Raw genomic sequence first — 24,520 nt, 5'->3', positions numbered from 1 at the left:
AATAGAGAGGGTCGGCGGTGAGTTGGGAGTGAAAAGTCAATGACTTGTTCATCATGATAAAAGCTGATGAAGCTCTTTTTGGTTTTGGAAGAAGTGGATGGAAAGATGGTAGACAATAAATACTGCTTTAGTTTTAAGGACAATGAAATAAGCTATATACAGGAATATATAAGTTATCCTTGATGTTCGATTAATTGTTAGTGGATACATACGATATATAAATATAAATTTTTGCTAATATAATAACAATATAAAATTCTATTTGGAAATCGAATACAAGTTCAAAAAGTTCATTGATATTTCAACATGAGAACCTCCCGTTTCTATAAAGAGGGTGCGTAGTCAAATTATTAAGCAAAAAACAAGCTCCTTTTAAGCACTTTTCAAGCACTCATAAAATATTTTTAAGTACTTAAAAATAATAAAAAAAATTGGCATTGTTTTTGACAATTGTCAAAAATTATGAAATTTTGAACCATGTTAAACGAATGGCGTTTTCATGCGCTACGGCCTGACAATACGCCAAAATAGATAGGGGTTGAATTTAAAAAAAAAAAAATGTTCTTCCTTTTTTGCATAATTTATAGAGAAAATCAACTTGGTTAAGGAAAAATCTCATTTTTAAAAAGAGAGAAAATTAAGCACTTTTTAAAAACACGTCGACTCTTATTCCCATTTAGTATATTTCTTGAGGCGAATGAAGTTCTTGATCAAGTAATATCTTACCACTTCAACAGCAGTGGCAGGACGATTATAATAAACACCTCCAAATTCATCCTGCAATAAAACCGGTTTTGATGTCTTTCATTTCGCTTTCCTTACCAACGATTCGACAGTCCAGATGTCAATAGATATTAAAGGATTACCCTGTGCACATGTACTCCTGTATATACATATATGTAGTACATCGATGTATAGATAGATTCTATTCAAGTTCACCTTAAGTTAATAAATAAATAAATAATTCAGAAGTATCGGCATCACGATTAAACCGTGCTAATATTTTAATCGATATCCATCTCTATTTGAAACAATTTGACACTCGCAAGGAAATCAATTACAATTTTTCGAAATAAATATAACTTTTTAAGAAAGAAAAAAGAAGATTCCAATCTAAACGACACGTTCTAAAACGGATGACTTAAAAGCAAATAAGCACCTAATATCAATCGAGAAGTACATGTAACCCAATACATCGCTAGTCATGCGTGCCCCCTCCACACCTCCCTCTACTGGTCTCTCCCTACATCGGGATATTTTGGAAGAGGGGTACACAACAGGGACATTATGCACAGACAATAGGGCCACCCTTTTCCCTTTCATAGTGTGGGTCGCATACAGCTGCAGAAGGAGCCTCTGTACTTCCTCTCGGTGACCCCGAACTTTTTTTTTTCTTTCCCTACGCTACCCCGGCCCAACAAACTGGATGGCAAACAGTCTGACTATATTCAGGGGCGAATTGCAAATGCAGCTACAATGTGCCCTCCAGACAGTATCTTTTCTAGATTCTCAGTTTATATATTAGTTAACCTTATAAAATGAATTTTTTTCCGCAATAGGCTAGATATCAGGAATAATTTAAATTTAGATCATTCAAAATATTAATTAAAGGACAGATTCTTTATTTATTTCTCAATTTATTAATAAACAGAAACAAATGGGTGTTACTTTTTAAAAATTATTTCTATATTCCACTGATAAATCATAAATAATTTAGGTAATTTTAAATATACCTAACCATGAAACTATTAAAGGATATGTTTCTGGCAATTGCCAGAATAATAATTGCCCTTGATAATTTCTCAGTTATCAGCAAACAGATACAAGTTAAAGTATTTTTCAGTTATTGAGTTTTTTTTCTTCAGTAATACCACACATAATTTGGACGTTCTTCACAATAACTATTCGGAATACTGATTGAAGATTTAGTAGCATAAAAGATGGAACTCGCAGAATACAAACGACAGTGTGTACTCAAAGTAACGAAATCAATGTGTTATTGGTGAACTAAATTACACATAGTTTTTACTAAAATAACTTTAATAAAATATTAACAGTCTGATTTTTTTTCCCATTCAAAATAAAAATTTATAAAATCATTGCTTTCGATAAAAATATTGAGAATCGAGATCTGAATTTTATGAAGAATTAATTATCATAAGGTCGAAAAAAAAAATTAACATTTCTCTCACACACCAACTTTTTTTCTTAAAGAAGATTGAATGTGAACGAGTCTCATAGGTGAAGTTAAAATATTTCTAAATCATACTTACTATATATTTTAAAAACCGAGGCATAAATATGCGAGATTACGAAACATTTTAAAATTGAATAAATAACTTGTTAAATAATCTAAGATTCTCCTTCAAACTTGTGCAACTAATATTTTTGCAACACCCACAATTTAAGATCTAATAATAATCTAATAAGAAGAAATGGGACGAGTAGGAAAAAAAATTTTCTAATTCCATTTCTTCCTTCATTTATACACACGAAGGAGATATAATTAATAAAATCGCTAAAAGGAAATAACATTTTTTAACTACAAAATGTATTTCATTTTGCAGAAAAGTGTTTACAACCCGAAAAAGAACAAATTTTGAGGGACACCAAATTTAAACAATTGATGTCACGTTCTATCGTACGCTGGTTGCTACAGAATAATACGATTTAAACAAATTTAGTATAATAAATTAGAACATGAATTTTCGAAAAAAATTTAATATATTTTCAATGTTTTCTAACTATTTACCGCAAACCAATTTCAGTCATTGAAAGACAATCATTTTATGACTACAAATCACTCATTGCTATCGTATTTTGAAGCTTTTTTTATAAAATCATATTTTATACTTTTATAAATTTTGAAATAGTAAAATACGTAAAGCCAGATTTGAAAGATATCATAATATTTAGATATCAGAATTCGGATATATATTTGTCAGAAGGGAAATGAAAGTTTATATCTTTGAGTGATACAAAAAAAATCCTATAGGACTTTAGACATGCAGAACAATTTTCAACGACATCGGACAAGCTTCCTCGTAGAATTAGGATTGAAAATTAAAAATAACTACAAAACAATTTTAGCTATTAAAAATAAAACGATCACTCAAAATGATAAAACAAATTCCTTAAGAATTCCAAACACAAGTGGAAAATGAAAAAAAAATTCAAATTGTTAAAAAAAAAAAAAAAAAATTCCTTGTAATTAGTAATCATTCTTGTAAAAATCCTATATCAGTAAGGATCTAATTTTTCTCAATATTGCGAAAACCCCTAAATCAGCAGACCGTTCCCAAACTTGGACAGTCCCATTTGGAAGTGGGACTCCATTCAACCACCCTCCCCCTTCTCCCTACAAAATTACCCCAGTATTTCTACCTACGGCCTCTCAATCCCTATCTATATCATTTGCTAAAAGAGAAAAACAAGATGGCGTGTTTTTGAACAAAAAATATATACAAATGTCTGGAAAGCAGACGCGTTACACGTAATATCCAAGAAAAACAATAAAAATCAAGTTGAAGTAGTCTGGTTGAAAATCTGAGACTAATAAAAATAAACAATTTGTGAATAAAATGAATGAAAAAGTGTAATATTTATGTGGGGGGAAAAGCAGCGCATAATCCATGTTAACGATAGGCTATTAGATCAGAATAATAATCGGTTGAAAATGGCGTTATAGTTCATGGTCAATTACGGAAGCAACTGTTTCCGGTTTGTTTTTCTACAGTCAACAAGCTTTGTAACAGCTAATAAAATGGTGGTGTGTATAGAATATGGATTATTTATAGATTCGGATACTGTCACATTTTAGATACATAATCTTTTTAAGTTTTGCACTTCAATGCATAAGAAAACGATCCTTTCAATCATGTATGTATGTATCATAGTTAATCATGTTTCAAAAGTGATTAGTTTTCGTCGGTTTCGAAAAAATAAAACCGCCAATTTTGTAAAAATGGCAATTTTCTCGAATAAATTAACTGAACACCCAAGACACTATATTTAATTGATAATACAATATTTAATTTATTAGTTTTTTGTGTGTATATTTATGTTGTTAAGCGTAATTATTTGTCACATAAGCTACTATTTTTGTAAACCTCGTTCGCAAAGTTTTGTCAAAATTTATTTTTGTTTGATAGTATTGATGTCGTATCGTAAAAGTTAGGATTGGAAATTCACTAAATAAAAACAAATCTATCAGAATTTCTCGCTAACTACGTAGATTAAAGTACAGACGTTCTTAAAATTCCGAATAAACAATTACACTTTTTAATTTCTTTGATAAATGATCTATCCATTTTGATTTTGTCCATTACAGTGGAATACTTTTCCCAGAAATAATTTTAGTAAAAAAAATATTTTAAAATTATCACCATTTATTTTTAGAGAAATTAGGAATTCGTAACTTAACACAAAAATCTCTTACTGCGTAATTACAAAGATTTGATTAAAAAAAAAACTAGGTTGGAATGATAAACAAGTTCATTTTTTTGAGGAATAGTAAGAATTTAGAAAAAATTATAAAATTATTTCTTTTAGTCGGTATGAGCTATTGAAAGAAAAGATGAAAACCATATAGAGGTGCACTTTTTTGATTCTGAAAATAGAGAAAAGCATAATAATTGTATCCAAGACATTTATCTAAAACCTAATTATCTTCAAAGGTTGAAGCTAATCTGTTGATGACATGAAAGTAAATCAAACAAGGAAAAAAGCCTGCACCAAATTTTTATTTTTTTCTTCATTAAAATAAACATAAGTTTATTTATCAATCTTCACTAATATTTTGTTTATTTAACTTTTAAATGTGTAGTATAATAAAATATACATTAAGTGTATAAGGTTTAATTATAAATACTCAAATTTTATAATTCTAAACACTACACACAACACGTTTGATTAATCGGAATTTACTAATACAATCAGATTTAACTTTTAATTAAATTAAAACCTCACTGATGATTTGATATTAAAAATGTTAAAATAGTTAAACTGAAGTATATTTTTTTAGTTTGAATATTAGTGTGGATCTTGGTTTTTAATGAACAATAAAATGTAGATAGACATAAATAAAGCAATATTATAGTTATCTTTTAATTTATAAAATACAGAAAAGGTAAGTTTCTTCCATGGTGAAAAAAACTCCTGGGAAGATTTAGGTTTCTCCCAACCCAAGTTGAAGAAAGAGAAGAAACTTAGTTTTTAAATGACATTAAAAAAAAATTTTTTCACAGAAGTTATTTTTCCAATTTTAATCTAGATTAATTAAAAGCTATAAATTTTTAAAATATATCTTTTACTATGCTATTTTCATCTGATAATGCTACATATTAAAGACAGAATTAAAATCAAAAATTTATTTTCTTAACTTTAGATATAATTAGATTTATAACATTCTATATTGTATATATATGAGGTTTATTTATTCAGGAAAATGAGGTTAATATAAATCTCATTTAAAAATAAATTATTATTATACAGGTTGCAAAGATTTAGAAATTTTGCTTATATTGTTTATAAGTATGATAAAGTATGTTTATAAGTATGACTAAAATAAATATGAAAATAGTTACTTCTTTAAAAAGTAAATGTAAAGTCTGAAAATTCCATCTATTTTCAATTTTATTTATTAGTATGTTAAGTCCTGAATCTTAATAACAGATTAAACTTTTTATAATACTTATCTAAACAATTCCTATTGGTTATTTTTAGTTTCTTCCAAATTGAAAAGTTTTTTTCTTTTCTTTTTCCTTTCAGTCCACTAGCAAAAATCTCAAACATGAGTTACCAACATGCCAATATTAATTACATTTTTTGTTGTAGTTAATTTACGTCGCACTAGGGCTGAACAATGGGCTATTGGCGACGGTCTGGGAAACATCACTCAGGATGATCCGAAGACATCACAATTTTGATTCTCTGCAGACAGGATGACACCCCCGCTTCGGTAGCCCGACGACCTGCACGCGAAGTCGAGCACTTTACGGTAGAACAGTTTAACGAGGACCAATACCGCAGACCATCGGTCCCTACGTAGACTGATCCAAGTGGTCACCCACCCGCACACTGCCAGTGATGCTTGACTTCGGTGATCTGCTGGGAACCACGACTTAACGATCAGTCCACTGCGGGACTAATTATACTTTTTTATTTGTGAGTTTTCATACACAAATTTTAAACCAAACACCATACATTTTACAAGGTTCATACTCAATTTCAGAAGGAAAAAAAAAAAAAATTCTCGAACTTTTCTAGGTACATCAGGAAATCCAGACCATATTTTATATACACCATGCTTTTATTCATCAGAAAACTTTGATTTTAGGTATGCAATGTCAAACATTAAGATTTTGTGAGAAAAATAATTTTCACTGAATGAGGATAGAAGGACGGAAGTTGCACTAAAATATGAAATTTTTTAACAAGTAATTGTAAATAAATGTTAGAATTTAATTTGAATCTTAATAACAGATTACTTTTACTGACAATTCTAAAACGGGTTATTTTCCAGGTATAAAGTGCGAATTTTCCAGATTTTCGGAAAAAAATGCAACTTTCCCTGACTTTTCCCTCCCTACTTTTCAGAGTAAAAATAAAATATCCTGAGATGTCCAGGTATTCCTTTTTCTCCCTGATCCAGGGAGTCCTGATTTTAATATACTCTCTTAAGTAATCCATGCATTAGGCTAATTACACAGGCTCTTTCCCCCCACAAAATTAAATTCAACTCAAGATAAGCTTTTGGGATATATTAAGACTTTTTCTTATCCTTAGTTTATGGGCAGTAAAAATTGCAATAAGTTTAGGCAATTAGCAGGACAGATTAAACAGTAAAGACATATATTTCAAACATCATACCAAAATTTAAAATGCCTGCTGCCTAATTAAAATTATCGATCACCAATAAAATCATAGAAATTCACAACAGATATAGCAAATAGTACTGAGTAATGCTGTTAACAGCAAGAAATAGTAATTTATAAGGAAAACTACAATATTGCCTGATGCTCAGTTAAAATAATCTAACAACTACTAGAAATGTTTACACAAATAGTGATGTTCAAATGTGATGTTTTCTGAAAGATGTGTTGAAGGAAACATCTAATAATGTATTTGTAGCAACAAATAAGTGGAAGGCATTGGCCCACATTGGGCTGTCTGGCCAACTATGATGATAAGTTACAGATATGCTAAGTACGATATTCTTTGCAACTAGATTTAAGGCAGAAGAATTATAAACTCTAAGATATAAAAATATTAAATACCGAATCATAACACACCATATAGTAATGATTAATTATGGAGAGATTCTTTTAGGAAAATCTAATTTTTAAAATAAGAACAACAATTAAATTGTTCCACTAAGAAAATAATAATAAATAAAATATAAATAAACTTACCGTGGAAGGTCTTTAAATGTTAGTCCAAACATAATTCTTAATCGATGTACAGTTGCTGAGCAACATTTAAAGAATAACAGACGATATCAACAATATCTATTGATAGATGCAGTTTGTTGGCACGCAATAGATCACTTTAACTTTTCATTAATTCGTATTTCTTTTCAAAACAATCCAACAAAGATAAGTCACACAAAATATGACGACACAGGTAGAGTTGTTTCATAGTCGATCAATCTGCAAACGATAATTAAAATAACTTTCGCATCTGACGACACGTACTAAGTTACCAATCAATTCGTCTGACGATAATTAAAACAAGGTTCAAAATAATCAGTAAAATTGATCAAAATGAAAACGAGTTAAAATTAATATTCTATTTTAAATAAATCAAACACTGATATCAGACAAAAGAACAAATATGGAATCTCTTGTTATCCATAGTTACGTGAGTAATCATCGTGTTGACAAGCCGGCTTCTTTCTACAAATAAAACGCTCCGCAAACTAATTCAGGAACCCACGTGGTTTCGGAGCGACAAATTCGAGGTAATTTTCTCTCGCGCAGAAAGCAGCGTGCTCACTAGCATTTACGAAACTTCAGACACGGATCCAAGAACGAGGAGATCGACTCACTCACTGAGACCTACTCGAGTGGCAACATTGTGGTTGAATCTGTGAAGCCCTTCTTTCATTCGCCGTCACCCCCTCCCCGTAACATTCAGGCAAAGAACATAGCTTCTTTCTGGTAATAAGGGGCTATCCCCTAATAGCAGATTGATGTCAGTTTAATAGGATTATTCGAGGATGCGAATTGTCTCGGACAAGTTCATTTACAATCAACAAACACATCATATTTTATTCTTATCAATGAGTGTACCTAAAAACGTGACATGAAGTGTATGCTAGATTCATGCATATTTAAATTTATTTTTTTTAAATATAAAATTACATAGCGTTGTTTTAGAGATTTCAAAACTATTTCAGTTCACGCGTTGAAAGCAAAAATAGTAATGGCTGTGAAGAGAATTTCTTATTTACCATTAGTTTTCATTCAAAAATCTTTTTAAAATTAGTAAATAAACGCGAAAATTAGTTAAAGATGCTATTACAGTTTTAGAAAAAGTATATATTTCATTTAAATTTCTAAGGTATAAACTTTTTTTTAAACATAAGTCTGTTTTTAGATGAGTTTGTTTCCTAAATTGTTAAAAGAACAGAAGAAGAACGAAAACTTTATATTATTTGAGTTTGTTTTTTGTCCGACATTCCAACATGTTTTTTTTTTTTGGGGGGGGGGAACATCACGCGTTTTATTTGATATATTAATTAAACTTAGTATGACTTATTTGTTTGCTTTTTTTTTGCTGAGATCGAATCTTATAAGAATTCAATATTAACAGCATTTTAGATTAGCATGAACAATTCACAGAAATAGATTAAAAATAAGAAAAATAATATCATCATTCTTCATTTTTTTATTTCTTTCCACCTATTGAAAAATTATATAGTTTTCATAGCTACTAACAACTATGAATCGTCCGTAATATTTCCTTTTAATATTTAAAGTGGTAATGAATATTATCAATTTCTTTTTAATTCTTGCATTCATAAATTTAGTTTAATATAATTTTGACAACCAATAAATGCAAATAAACCAATCTTATAGATAAGAGCAAGTTATAAAAAACGTAAATGAGTATAAACCATACCAATTGTGAAAAGTTAATTTTATTTTCAATTGCATTTCAATTAATATTTTACTGCCAATTGGGAAATCATTTCTCGAAGAAAAAAAAATTTAGGCAGGTCTGTTGTTTTAAGTCTCACAAATATTTGAAGTAATAAAAACGTTAAATTATCACCTTTTATTATAAACTTAGAATTGCATATAAGTAGTACTTTAAATTTTTAAGTATAATGATTAAATGCATAAGTATGAAGAAAAGTAGTCGGCAGTAGTGGACTAGTGATTAGGAAACAGGTATAGGTACCAACAGTAGCGATTTAGGACCTTTTTACTTTATTGGAAGTTATTGTAAACAATTTTTCAGCATCTTTCTTTTCTTTTTAAAAGTTTCCAAAGCATTTAAAGTCATTATTAAACGATTCTCTGATTTTTTTTAACATGCAGAGTGTTCTATAACGTCCATCTTTAGTCTAAATATATAAATAAATATATATATATATATATATGAAATAACGGCGGAACCACGCCGTTATTATTTAGTTAATTTAAGAGTCAGAGCATCATGATTAACGAGTCCAGTTTCGGCATAATATTTTATTTTACTAAACGATGGTGAAAAAGCAGTTTAACCCCTCTCCAGACGGAGAGGGAGAGACAGAGTTACAGTCAGATCTGACGAAGTTTAGTTGGTAAACATTATACAACAAAAAAGTCACGCAAAAACATTGCTCCTGCATTTTACAGGATGATTTTTAGTTGTAAAGAGGCCCAGTCATATGCCTTTTTCTGTATTCTTACCTTTTATTCTTACCTTTTCTGTATTCTTACCTATTCTTACCTTCTATGCCTTTTTCTGTATTCTATTTTCTGTATTCTTTTTCTGTATTCTTATTAATGCTTTTATTAATACAAAAGTATTTAATTTTTGTATTATATATATATATATATATATATATATATATATATATATATATATATTATACATATATATATATATATATATATATATATATATATATATATTATACATACATATATATATATATATATATATATATATATATATATATATATATATATATATATATATATATATATATATATATATATATATATATATATATATATATATATATATATATATGGGTGATTCTCACGAAACATGACAATTCGGACCAAAAAATTTCTTCAAATTTAAAGTCTTCAAAATAATTTAAAATTTTTTTTTTGTATGCTTCTTTAGCTACACTTATTAATATCTTATAGACAGCAGTGTAGTTTATTGACATTTGCTCGAGAAAAAAAAAAAAAAAAATAGAAATTCAACAAATCTTGAATGCCATGAAAATTACATATTACCTTAGAAGTTTAAAAAACAGTCATTTTAAGTTAATAGTAAGTAATTCAACTTAGGCCTTTGTGTTAGATGGACAATAAATTGCTTAAATTAATTCTTTTCATCCACTGTAGAAAGAAACAAAAAAAATTTTGTTGCTGATGTGTACAGAATAAAATTGTGTATAATAAATCAATCATTAAATAAATAAATAACTTTGATTACATCCAATCATATTACAATCATACATAAACTTGGTATTAGGTTAATATTTGCTTTCCCTCTTTACAGTATTAGCAGTTAAAAAGAATTTCTGCTAACACTTCAATGTCCAGGCATTCATAAGCCAGGATAATAACAAATTCGCCATTTTATAGCATATAACTTTACTTTAATTTAATATTTTGGCCGAAGACGTTTATATTCTGCAGAAAACAATAGTATTTCTTAAAATAACTCAGATAAATCTATGCAGTTTTTGTTATTAGGTAATGATTTCAAGAAGCCAGGAAAATGACAGCATAAAAACCTACTCACCTTGAAAAATTTTTGAAATAGATTTTGAGCCAGAAAATTCGTTCTTTATTCATACAACAAGACATGTTCAGATAGGAGAGTAACTAACCAATCTATTAACATAAGATATTTATTCCTGATGCTATCTATTTTGGTTATAAATCACTAAATAAAAGTAGCCAGGAAAATGACAGATTTTCATGGGACAAACAAATTATTGACAGAAAAAATTATTTTAAACAAAGTTTTAGTAAACAATACCCTCTGCGTATATTCTAGAAATGCTTACATAGGATAAGATAAAAAAAATTAGATTTTGAAAAATGTATGAGAAGTTTTGAAGCTAGTTATTATTGGAAATATTGTTTGGGACATGCCAGGAAAATGACATTTTAATATTCAATGAAATTTTTTAAGTATTCAAAACAGTCAATGCTAGTGCAAAGTCATTTTAAAACACTAACAGCAATGCTATTTATTAATTTTTTATAAAAAAAAAGTTCTTTTAGTATTATAGTATTAGATCTTGGAGCAAGGGACAGTGAATTGTCATGTTTCGTGAGAATCACCCATATATCCCCCCCCCCCCAAAAAAAAAAAATCAACAAACTCTTTGAAAATTCGATAAAAACGAAGAACAATGGATACCCAATTCATGCAATTAAGTTTTATATAAAATCTTTGAATTAATTGTATGTTACTATTAATAAATTTACTAAAAACCTCTTTCACAATTTATGTTTTTACCATATGAAATGAATAATTTAAAAATACTTTATTTTAATAATTTTTCTTCTTCTCTTTTCATTTATCTTTATTATTTTCCATATTTTCACTATCTTTCGGACGGCTGAAATTAAAACCTGATTTCATATATTAAGAACTTCATTTTAAATAAATTAATTTTAAAACTTCATGAAACAACGTTTTGGACTTTCAAAAACCAAAATCTGATTTCATCGATAAAAAATTATTTTTAAAACTAAATAACTTTAAGGACGGCAAAAAATCGAAATCTGATTTCGTGTATTAAAAATTTCATCTTATATAAATTAGTTTTAAAACTTTTCGAAACTAATTAGCTTTCTGGATGATCGAAAACCAAATTCCGTTTTGATCTCACAAAGATGAAACATTTTATTTTAAGTAAATTAAGTTTATAAATATTTGAAACGAAACAACTATTTGGAGGGTAAAAACCAAAATCTGTTTTCGGGTATTAAAAATCTCATTTTAAATAAGTTCATTTTAAAACTTTTTGAAACTTAACAGCTTTATGGGACGTGTGAAAACAAAAATCTGATTACTTATAGATTTAAAATTCCATTTTAAACAAATTAATGTTTTAAATTTGTAAAACGAAACAATTTTTTGGAGGGCAGAAACTAAAATCAAATTTCATATATTAAAAATTTCATTTCAAACAAATCAATTTTGAAATTAACTAGTCTTTTGGACGATCGTAAACCAAAATCTGATTTCGTGGTTTAAAAATCTTATTTTAAATAAATTAAATTAAAACATTTTTAAATTAAATAGCTATTTCATTTAAATAAATAAATTTAAACAATTTTAAAACCGAATAATTCTTTCATTTAGATAAAACAATAAAAAAAATTGAAACTAAATAAACATTCGATTTAAATAAATTTATTAAAAAAATTTTTAAAACTAAATTACTTTTCGGCAGGAAAAAAAAACAAAATCAGTTAATCTGCATTAGAAATTTTATTTTAAATAGAATAATGTTAAATTTTCTTAATAACTAAATAGCATTTTGGGTGGACAGAAAGTCAGTTCTGATTCTGCGTATTAAAATGTTATTTTAATAAATATTATTTAAAAGCTTTTTTAAGCTAAATAAAACCGAAACATTTTTGTTACTTTTATGTTAGACTTTTGCTACATTTTTTAGAAATATAAAAAATATTACTTTTTTAGTAAAAAGCGTTTAATGATACAGAAAACACAATAAAAAAAAAATCATCGTGAGTTTTAGCAATCAGGAGATTCCCATTAATTGCTAACTGGTTGTAAAAACAAACTATTCGAAGACCTGGCTCAAGCATTGAGGGAAACTAACCTTCTTGGAGGATTTTATTGAGGGTACTAGACCGCATTTGCTTCACATGGAGAGGAAAACTTCACATGGTTAGCCAGACAACGAGGGGACTCTAATACATACAAAACACGTAAGATGCTTCACTTCGAGATAAGCCTTTATCACCATCAACCCCGCTCCTTTTGTAAGTGATGCATTCCTTCCTCATTGTAGGCCTGACAAAATAATTTCCTATCTTTTGAATCACCCCATAACATTTAAAATATTTATTTTATTTAATATTTATCTATTTCTGCATGGTGAAAGTCATTATGAGTAACAAAATAATAAAAATATTATCGTTCATAAATGGAAAGAAAATGTAGAATAAATGTTGTTGTTGTTGTCATACGCCTGTTAAGCAGAGGAGTGCGATTGTTCTTGTTTTACAGTGGCGCCATCTGTGGCCAAAAATTCGACTTCGGCCACACCCATACGTCACGACTGTTTATAGGGCGCGTCCCATTCATACATCCATTCATTCATCCGCAGATCGTAATTTTGACCTGAATCAGAGAACAATCAATCTCCAATCCAGTACCCCCATAGGTATTGATTTGTTATGGGAACATAGAGGACTTTGCGACTCGACCGATTTAACGCAGAGCTATTCTCTTTAGCCCTGGATTTAACGTGCATCAGTCACCATTTTACTACACGGGGAGTCTTCGGCCGGCAGGGTTCGAACCCACGAACTCTCGGACATGGGCCCAGAGCCCAACCGACCAGGCTATCCTAGCCTATGTAGAATAAATAAAAGGATAATAATTCAAAGTTGAAAATAATATATAAATCAAAGCCATTTTTAAACAAAAAAAATATATTTATATTATTTTCCATCCTAATATTAAGGTTTTTTGAAAGGTGATAAAACTGAAGGGAAAAAATTTGTATCACAAAATGAAGGAAAAATAACCTATGAATCAAATCAATGCAAATAAAAAATTTTCTATAATATGACTTTTCATGGATAAGGAATTTCAATTTTTGCGACATAATGGATAAGTCCAAAGTTGGAAAGAAAAAAATTATCCTAACTCATATTATGTAACAGAAGAAGGTAAAAATTCTCAAAAATTCGGATTTATGTTTTCATATGTTTTGTATTTAGGAAAAAAAGAAAAATATATAATAGCATATTCCGGTTTCAAGGGAATTATTCTTGCATACAAAAAATTCTTTCTTCAAATTTTAGATGCATATAAATTTTGTAAATATTATAATTTATATAGATGTAGTAGCCCTGAACTTCAAATTGGGTATGTTTTTCAACGAAGGTAATAATATAAAATAAAATTGATATAGATACGATGATTGAACCCAATAAATGTTAGGAGCAAGTTACGCAAAACTAAAATCAATTTAATTATCTAAGGATAATTGTAAAGCAGATTGTAGAGCATGTAAAGTAAGTAAAGCTGTTTGCAGTTTGTAATAAAGTATGCTGAGTAGGTAGTACAGCATGATAGTCAATAGATAGTCAGCGCAGAAAGAAAGAAAGAAAAAAAACCTAACCTAAATAACTTTTGGTCCAATGATCATTTACTACGACTCAATCTTAGTAGTTAGAGTAGGTGGCGTTAAATATTCTAGTCAGGGGATAGAGCGCTTGCCTCCTACTGAGGTTGTCGGGTTCGAATCCCAGCGATGGCTGGTTGATACATATTCCGCACCGGTTCGCACCGACCACAGTGCTGACGTAAAATATCCTGGTTGACGGATCATGGATTAGAGTCATCTTACCGTCGGGCTAAACGCGGGAGATTTTTGTGGTTTCCTCTCTGTGTAATGTAAATGCAGGTTAGTTCTATCAAAAGGTCCTCCACGAAGGCAAATTTCTCCCAATACTTGATCCAAGAGTTCTTTTGTCTTCTGGGTTGGGTTCGAAATTACAAGGCTGCCAAGTTGCACATTGGTAGTCTAAAACTCACAATTGGGTGGGCTGTTCAATAACGGTGATAAAATAAAATATAATGATTAATTAATGGAGACGAGTTAAGAAAGTTAAGAAATCAGACACAGAAACGTACTTTCTCTGAATAAACGGATCAACAAAATATAAGGGACAGTCGCAAACTGGAAAATATGGTTCCAATAGTTTGGCGCGGTGAGCCGTCGAAAGTTTGGACTCCTTAACGTAAATTTTACTTTTCGCGTATTTCAGATTTCAAGCGAATTAAAAAAATTTTGCACACAATTACAAAATTTGTTTATCCGAAGATAATTGCATGCAAAAAATAATGTCTAAAATAAAAAATTTCAAAATGCAAGGTAGACAAATTTTTATTTTCATTTTAAAGAATGTAATTTTATATGGCAAATTGACTTTTTCCAATAGTTTCTGAGAAATTGAATTTTAAGAAAGTCAGATATTTTGCCACCGTTAAAAAACTGTTCGTAATTCGTTATTTTTTTTTATTTTTTATTATTATTAAACACACAGTGCATTTTGTAGTTTTGTAGTGTAGAGTAGGTTGTAGAGAATGATATAGATTAGAGAAGATGGCAGATGTTAATTCTTCAATTTCAGTAAACAGAAAAATAATATCTCTGATTGAATAATGAATAAAAGCGCATATGTATCAGGCTTTGGACTTTTGTTTAATATCCAATTTTAAGATTTTTTACTAGTGAACTACTTCTGTTTAATAGGTGTAACATTATTGTTTGCAGCTGACTTCATTCTGTTTAGTCTGTTTGGTTAGTCATTATTTATTAAGTTATTTTGTTATATTTACAATTTAAAAATAAAATATATTCTAAAAATTATTAACAATTTAATTAGAAGGCGAGCACTCTAACCCCTGAGCCACCGCGGCTTGCTCAATTAGTTTAAAAGATGCATCTGAGCTGACTAAATTGTAAAATATTAATGTTAATAACTTCTTATGGTTTTAAAGGTTGTTTGGTTTAAATCATTGAGCAATAGTTGATAAAGCACATTTAAAAGAAAAAAATACAAATCATGGTCTACTACCAATCTTTCCAAAAATCATGGTTCTAGAAAAATATTGTAGTTATTAGAGAACTAATTAAAGCAAACATTTGTCAATCAAATGTAAATAAATAAATAATAAATAAATAAATTATTAAACATTTATCAGAGTTAACAATTGTTTATCTGACCTTTTATGCATCTGTAAAAATTATTTGTATGAAGTGGCGGACACAATTCTTTAAATTCAAGTGTAACTTAGCTACCACACGAAATTTTTTTTCTGAAACTATGCAATTTATGCAGTAGTGGAAGAGTATGCCGACTACGGAATTCAACTTAAAATGTATGCTTATTTTAATTTTTTTAATTTTTAATCTGTAGCGAAGTGGACAGTTGAGACTGTGACTGAATTGGGTTTTTATCTTAACCAAATGTTAACTACAAGCAAATGTTTTAGAACATTTTATTTGATTTAAATATTTTACAACCAAATGAATGAATGAATTTCTTTTTTAAAAAATCTAATAAATTTATCTATCATCGTTTTACTTTGAGCACAAAAAAATGGCAAACTCACAAAAAATTATCTAATTAATTCTACATAATAGTTATGTGACTTTAATGTTGCATACATTCATTACTGTATTAATATTGATGAATAAAAAAAATCAAATTATTAATGCATTCTTCAAGGGGGTCCATTTTGCACTACGATCCACACTGCTGTACTTTTCCACAAAAAAATCTTTCTCCTCATAGAACCACAAAGGGATTTTTTTCCAGAAGTGATCACTGTACTCCATTTCCCGAATGGCGCATGCGCCTTGAAGTTTTTTTAATGAGAATTACGAGAGCAAACAGCAACCTTACTGATGCTGGAAATCATACGGCGTATTTATCAATCCTTTCTATCTGGAAAGCCAGATACGGTGAAAAAGGAGTTAAATTATTTGTCTATTGGTACCAGACTTTTAAAACTATCTATATGCATTGTAATTAACTACTGTGCATTCTAATTTTCTTAATGCACTTGCACTTTTCTTGAACTTTATCTTCAAGTGCAGTTAGGAAATCAAATATAAAGTTGCGATTTCCATTGGCTTATATTATGTAACTGTCTTTACTGTGTGTGTCTTTACTGGCTTATATTATATTGTATTGTATTGTATTGTATTGTATTGTATTGTATTGTATTGTATTGTATTGTATTGTATTGTATTGTATTGCATTGTATTGTATAGTATTGTATAGTATTATATTATATTATATTATATTATATTATATTATATTATATTATATTATATTATATTATATTATATTATATTATATTATATTATATTATATTATATTATATTATATATCTTTTAAATAGGATTAATAACAAAATTAAAAAAGCATTACCTGGGTATTTGTCATATTGTACGATATAACGAAAACTTAAGAAGACGGGAGACAATTCCACGGGAGATTCTCTTTCACCTCCCTTAGTAATTTAAAGTACAGAAAAAGTGAGAGCAGGCAAACCTAGTGTAAGCTACTAAATTTCAAATATTGAAAAGAAATTTTCATAACATCAAACTAAAAACAAACTATAAGAGGATAACTTTTTTACTTCCAATGCCCACCTGTGTTAACATTTCGTCAATTCGGGGACAGATTTGTTGATCGCTCTTTCAGGGCCACCACGTTAGGTGGGCCAACGTTGCTCCCACAGTAAGGACAGATTGCACAGAGAAGGAAAGAACAACCATGCCTAGCCCGGGATTCAAACCCAAAACCTTTCTGGAACCCTACCATGAGCTTCATGGAATGAAATTCCATCTGGGAATGACGTCACGTTCCAACGGGAAATTTTTTACCCCACCACGAACACCTTGGAAAGAGTTTCTTGGCTGGAATTGGAATCGGTTTCATTCCAACCAGTCCCCGGCACCTGGAATCGTCGTTCCAAGGAGGGAATGATGAATTTTTAAGGACTAAATACGATCTTTCGTCGATGAATGTCTTAATTTTTTTCTATTTCATAAGAGAAGATAACAAAATTTCTAAAAGATAAACATGTCCGAGCCATTTTCAAGACGATAATTAAAAGAGAAATGTTTTGTTTCATTAGTATGTGTGAACGAAAAGATACTTTCAGAGTTAACTAAGAAATTACGGCAAACTAAAAATAATTATGCTCTCATTATATAATAATTGTTACTATTTCTATGTTATTATTACGGGATGTATTACTTGGCCAATACCTTTTTCTGAAGTTCCAATCATTTCTTTTTTTAATTTTCTTTCGATGGGGCGTGTTCCTTTCGAACGATAGTTCTTTATACTATACACCATACTATACACCAATGGCAGCACATTTAAAAGAATTTTTTACAGGCATGATGTATTATAAAGTAAACAATTTATTTATAATAAGAAATACAAAAAAGAATAAAAACGTTTCAAAAAATATTTATGAAATTGGTATTTATTTCTTCTCTTACTCATTTTAAAAAATTTTATTCTCATTCTTCCATTAAAATATATACTATAAAAGCAGCGGAAGTAGTTCCCTGAACTATAATTTTTAAGTATTTCATACGTAAAATGATTTTACAAATCACGAAAAAAATTTTACGCAGTTCTAGAAATTAATTTCTTGTGAACATATTTATTTAACTATCAGTAAAAACAGTCACTTTTATAATGTAACAAATAAACCAAAGTAATAAGCAAAGTAGTAACTTTTTAGTCATTCATATTGTTACAATTTTAATTGAAAACAAATGAACTTTTCTGAAATTAAATTAATTTCAAAGAGATCAAGGTAAGCGTTAATTTTTTTGTCTGATAAAATTTGAATTCTTTCTGGAAATTAGTTTTGATTTAAAAACTAGTATAATTAGTAATCTATCTACTTGCAGTTCTCAGGCACGAAATTTTGAATCTTAATTCATTAAAACATGATCATTATTTTAAGAGTTGTACTTTTTAAAAAATATTTAAAATAAATAATGAAACGTATTAAGGGATATATCAGAAATATTTATTATGAAAAAATGAAACGTATTAAGGGATATATCAGAAATATTTATTATGAAAAAATGAAACGTATTAAGGGATATATCAGAAATATTTGTTATGAAAAAATTATTTTATTTTATGAATTATGCATGATAAATATGACAGTTTTTAATTAATAAAACTAGATGTATAATAAATTGAAGAATATTTCAAAGTATTCGCAGTTCATGTTTTTTTAGTCTAATGAAAACAAAAAACATTATAAAAATAAAACAATAAGTAGTCAAAAATATTATCTAAATAGCAGAAGCTCGTTTCGTTTTACTCATGCTAATGCTGCCAAACTCAAAAAGAAAATCTAAAGTAAATTATGTGATTGGTTAAATTTTAGCCTCGCCCTGAGAGCGAGTTATCGTGGAATGTCTGATTCCAAGGGAGTGTTCATGGTACGGTATTGAGCATTCATGGAACCAAACTTTCCCAGTTTCACTTTCCAGCCGGGAATCTTCATTCCATTCCCGGTAGCGTATGGTAGGGCCCCCGGTGCAAGGCCAGTTCCCTGACCCCTACACAATCCGGTCAGCATAAGAGGATAACTTGGGATTGGGAAATTATCATTAATTTGCTTGCATTTTGAAATTTTTCTTTCACCAATTGAAACTTCACAGCTTACTCTAGGTTTGCCAGAACTCACTTTTTCTCTCATTTAAATTTGAAATTAGTTATGGAGGGGGAGGAAAATCTGTGGTGTTAAAGTTTCTCCCGCGGTAGAGCGTCCTCTTAATAACATAACCATTTGCCGATCTAAAAGTTACTAGAGATATAATTCCTTCCGGCAACATGGCAACACCTCTAGCAACAATTTTACCTTGGCCCCAGTTGGATCCAAAATTGGCTCGATATGGGTCCTGAAGGAACACCGAAGGACCAATATTGGGATGTCTAGCTTTTTTAATATGGGTCTATATAGGCCTATATAGTGGCCTATATAATGGCCTATATAGGGCCTACATTGGCCAATATAGAAACTACATTAGCTAAATAATAGATATAAAATATCGGGTGAATCTGACAATTCTATATAGAACCGATATTGGTTGTAAAGTGGCTGTAAAATATCGGTGGAATCGGAAAATTCTATGTAGGGTCAATATCGGAAAAATAAAGGCCCTTTGAACCCTTTCTGAGCCAAGATTCATGAATACTGGCCCGATGAGGAACTAACTTATTTTGCTGCTAGGGACGTTTGATTACGTTCGTTATCGTACCTACGTGATTCTGGCAGGGACCGATCAAGACAAATTCGGGCCCAAGGCCCACCAAGTTTCCCGGGCCCCTTATAAAATATTTTGAAATTAAATTTCTGAAAAGTAGTCTAACAATAAAAAAGAATCTACTGAACTGCATGATTCAAGAGAAACAATGGAAAAAATTTTAAAAGCGTACAATTGAAGATTATTTGTCTAAGATAAAGTTTATGCATCTATATATTAAAGCAAAATATAAAAAAATGTTTTATCAAAATAAAAATAGTTTGGTGACCACAAACAATGGAAATCAGTGATTTTTGCTGTAAGTTACTGATCAGAGGAATTATTTTTTATCCTATGCTGCAATAATTTCTTTTATTGAGTACTTAAATCAACACAAAGCTATCCAACTTTTCATTAGATTTCACGATAAGTTCAGCACGTGTGTTACAATATTAAGGTTATTAATTATTTTTATTAAAAAATACATTTCAACATGAGCCAAAATTATAGCAACCCATAGAAAATTTATAACACACTTAAATAGTAATTTATTTAGATATATCACTTTTAAAAGAAAATTTATTTTCAATGAAAGAGTTATATTCAAAATGTTGATACATTTTTCAAGTGTTCAATATAATGGACTTTTTAAAAAGGTTTTTCCTTTTTGTATACTTTTTTCAGCAAATGATTTTGTGAGAATTTCAAAATCCTGTTCTGCAATAATATCTAATTCAGCTTGTAACATAATAGGTTTTTTTCTGCTTCAAAATTTGATCTTAATTATTACTAAATAAATATAAAAGCAGAATATGAAATAAACAAAACAATGCTATGTTCAAATAAAAATAGTCAAAGACATTTGTTGACCACAAACAAAAACCACTGTAGTCTTGCTTTATACACAAACAAAAACCTGTACTTTTGCTTTATTATTAAGCTGTAATTATTCAATAATTAAACAAACACAAAGCCCACCTTTCTTTAGATTTAAAGATAAGTTCAAAATCTATGAAGTTAAAGATATTAATCATGATTTTTATTAGAAAACACATTTCAACAAATGCAAAACACTCAACTGCAAAATTTATATCTACTTTTAAAATATGAAAAACACATTTCAATTTAAAAATTAAAATTCAATGGAAGAGTTATACTCCTTAAAACATAATTATACATACTATAAAGATATTCAATTTAATGGACTTTTTTAAAAAGGCTTTTTTCTACACTTTTTTTCAGCAAATAATCTTATGATATTTTCAAAATCTAGTTCTGTGGTAATATCTGATTCAACTGATAATAATAGTAGGCTATTCAGATTTTCTTGCTTTAAATTAGACCTTAAATAAGTTTTGATTCTTTTTAAAGCAGAAAAAACACGTTCACTGGATGAATTCGAAATAGGCATACTTAAAAAAATTCTGAGAAATGTGTCCACATTGGGAAAAGTGTGCACAATATTTAAGTTTTTCAAAGTTTGTAATTGATCTTTAGGTTCACTAACTTCAGGTAGCATGCTCTTGAATTGAATGAATTCGTCTGGAAAATCACTGTCTAGGTCAACGGAATACTCTTCTTGTAACATTTGAGCAGCTTGAACTAATTCTTGCTCAGCACTTTCCTCATAAATTTTATATAAAAAAGAAAATTTTTTATCTAAAATTATGTAGGCATCCTTTCGTTTAGTTAACTCTGTTAACAAAGAGTCACAAAGTACATTGAAGCAATTATAAACAAAAGTGTCACAGCTGTTAAATATGACTTCTTCACTAGCCGTTTCATCCAGCATTTTGCTTTTTGTCATTTTTCTCTCCCTCGACATACTATAAGTTACATTATCTCCAACAAGTTGCTTTGCTTCAGATTCATACTTACTGAAGTTATTTCGCATGGCTGCAATAAAATTAAACAATGAATCATACAAGGGTACAATCACAGCAAGTGAACAGTTTGGTGCTTGCAAAGTTTTATTTGCCTTATCAGTTCTTTGCAAAATTGTATCCCACACAACTATTAAAATTGCAGTCTCCAGTTTTTCCAATTTTACAAGTAAAGAACTTGCTTCATGACGAGCAATAGTTTTCTCTTCATTATCCGAAGATATGCTTTTCAAAGCTTCTTTAACTTGTTCCAAGCCTTTTCTTAATGCTTTTGTTGCTTCAGCACAAGCACTCCATCTCGTCCCAGACAAAGATTTTAGGGTAAAAGTTTCACCAGGGACACTTTTTAGTTTGGAAGTTAACACACCCCATCTATGAGTTGATAATGAAAAAAAATTGAACAACTTTTGAACTAAGTTAAAAAATGAAATAACTTTTGTACAAGACTCTACTGCCACTGAAACAACTAAATTCAATGAATGTGCTGCACAGGGCACAAATTTAGCTAAAGAATTTTCATTTCTTATTCGTGCTTGCAACCCTGAATATTTGCCTGCCATGTTGCTGGCATTATCGTACGACTGTCCCCTACAATTGGTAATATCAATGTTACAGGAATCTAATAACTGTAAAATTGAATCACATAAACTGGAAGAAGAGTGGCTGTGAATTGACTGACAGTCAATTAACCGCTCCAACGGCTTACCATTTTTATTAACATAGCGCATAACTATTGATAATTGATCAATATGTGAAATATCAGGCGTTGAGTCAACTATCAAGCCATAATATTTAGCAGATCTGATATCTTCAATAATTTTGTCCTTTACACAGCCAGCCATTAAAGATACAAGTTCTGTTATAATAGTCGATGATAGGTAATTAACTTTGCCTTTACCAGCATTACCGTGATTTTCCAGATGAGCAGCACTAAAGGGATCAAAGCAACTTAGAAGCTCCCAGCATCCTAAAAAGTTTCCATTATGTACTGAATTAATTGTTTCGTCAGAGCCAAACAATGGCAGACCTCGTTCGCATAATTTTTTTATTACGGCCACATTTCTTCGTAATACTTCCTGCCAGTATTTACATTCAGACTGATACTCCTGTACCAGCAAATTATCTAGACGAGAAGAAACCCTCAGTCTGCCTGAATAAACACAAACAGCATCTCTGTGGATTTTTGAACACTCGTGCTCCTTCAATCTTTGTGACACATTTTTCCCGTCAGAAAATCCTTGGATACATAGCGCTTGTTCAGATTTACTGAACAATTTGCATACAAAGCAAAATAAAGCATTTTTACTGGATGAAAATATCAGCCAATCTCTAGAAACTGATTCACTGTTTTGTTTCTTTCTGTAAAAATGTTGTCTGGATAACTTTCTTTCCTTTAAACCAATTTTTCTCATAGATTTGTTAATTAAATCTATATTTTGATTCGGTTTATTTTTAGAAAAGAACTCTCTCAGTTCTTCATATTTATCAATATCCCAGAAGGCAGGATCATCAGAGGGAAAATTAGAACTAACTTCCTGATTAAGTGCTCTATTTTTTTTATCACCATTCAATTGGAGGGAATTTTCAACGTTTTCTTCAGAAGTTGTAAACTCAATAGTTTCATCTTCAACAACTTCTTCCTCACGAGATGAACTCTCAACGATAGCAGCTTCATCTGAAACAGATGGCTCTACTCTATCAACAGAAAAATATTTCGATAATGAATTTCTCATTTTTTTGTTGGCTTCATCATTTAAAGCTTTTTTTTTTCTTTTTGCATAACCAGATTGATAATTTGGTTTCATCATTTCGAAGCTATCTAGAAAATCAAAATTTTAATATTGTAGTACAAGCAACGTGATGAAAGATTGTTGCTACCCAACTACAGCACTACAGCTTTACATATTTGATAAGAATAAGCTTTTAGCTCTTTTTGACACTTATCATTTGTAGGAGACTGTGAATATGCATTCTCGTTGCATTCGTTTAAGCCGTTGGAGTTAAAATTGCTCCAATTGAAATTCAGTTGCACTTTCGAATTTGATTAGTGCAATCCTTACACAAGTTTGGTTTATCACAATATTAAAAAAAATTGGAAACTATAAAAATTCAATTTTTGAAGGAAAAAAATGGGTTTTTTTCTCAATATTTTTTTAAAAAATAGTAGCATTGTGGAATTTTTGGGGCCCCCCAGAATGTATGGGCCCTAGGCCCGTGCCTAGCGGGCCTAGGTGATAATCAGGCCCTGGATTCTGGTCTTGATTATTCAACCATCTCTATCATCACGAATCACGATTACTAGCACACAGCAATATGAATATTTTGTAAATATTTTTTGTAAAAAAAAACTCAAATCTGAAAGTGCATGGATTGCAACTCTAAGATG

The 24,520-nt window shown here is 29.6% G+C and overlaps 2 protein-coding genes across 9 annotated transcripts in view; both read right to left on the bottom strand.

The window, feature by feature from the left end:
• LOC107437528 (zinc finger MIZ domain-containing protein 1) overlaps positions 1 to 8,090 on the bottom strand; it is a 152,411-nt gene extending 144,321 nt beyond the window's left edge. For 4 of the 8 annotated variants that reach the window (XM_071186682.2, XM_071186686.2, XM_016049595.4 and 1 more), the window contains exon 1: positions 7,413 to 8,090. The gene's annotated coding sequence lies outside the window, so the exon portion shown is untranslated. The remainder of the gene's footprint in view (positions 1 to 7,412) is intronic. The other 4 variants (XM_043045721.3, XM_071186688.2, XM_043045722.3 and 1 more) reach the window with 3 other exon arrangements.
• A 13,371-nt stretch (positions 8,091 to 21,461) lies between these two features.
• Positions 21,462 to 23,942, bottom strand: LOC147804117 (zinc finger MYM-type protein 1-like). The gene has a single exon (XM_087151429.1). The coding sequence runs from the start codon at positions 23,940 to 23,942 to the stop codon at positions 21,462 to 21,464; it is 2,481 nt and encodes an 826-aa protein (XP_087007555.1).
• Between the last annotated feature and the right edge of the window lie 578 nt (positions 23,943 to 24,520).

Source organism: Parasteatoda tepidariorum, chromosome 9, assembly GCF_982258835.1.
Source record: "Parasteatoda tepidariorum strain Cologne lab strain chromosome 9, Ptep-v5.0, whole genome shotgun sequence".
Classification (NCBI taxonomy): Eukaryota; Metazoa; Arthropoda; class Arachnida; order Araneae; family Theridiidae; genus Parasteatoda; species Parasteatoda tepidariorum.
This window is presented reverse-complemented; position numbering and strand designations above follow the sequence as displayed.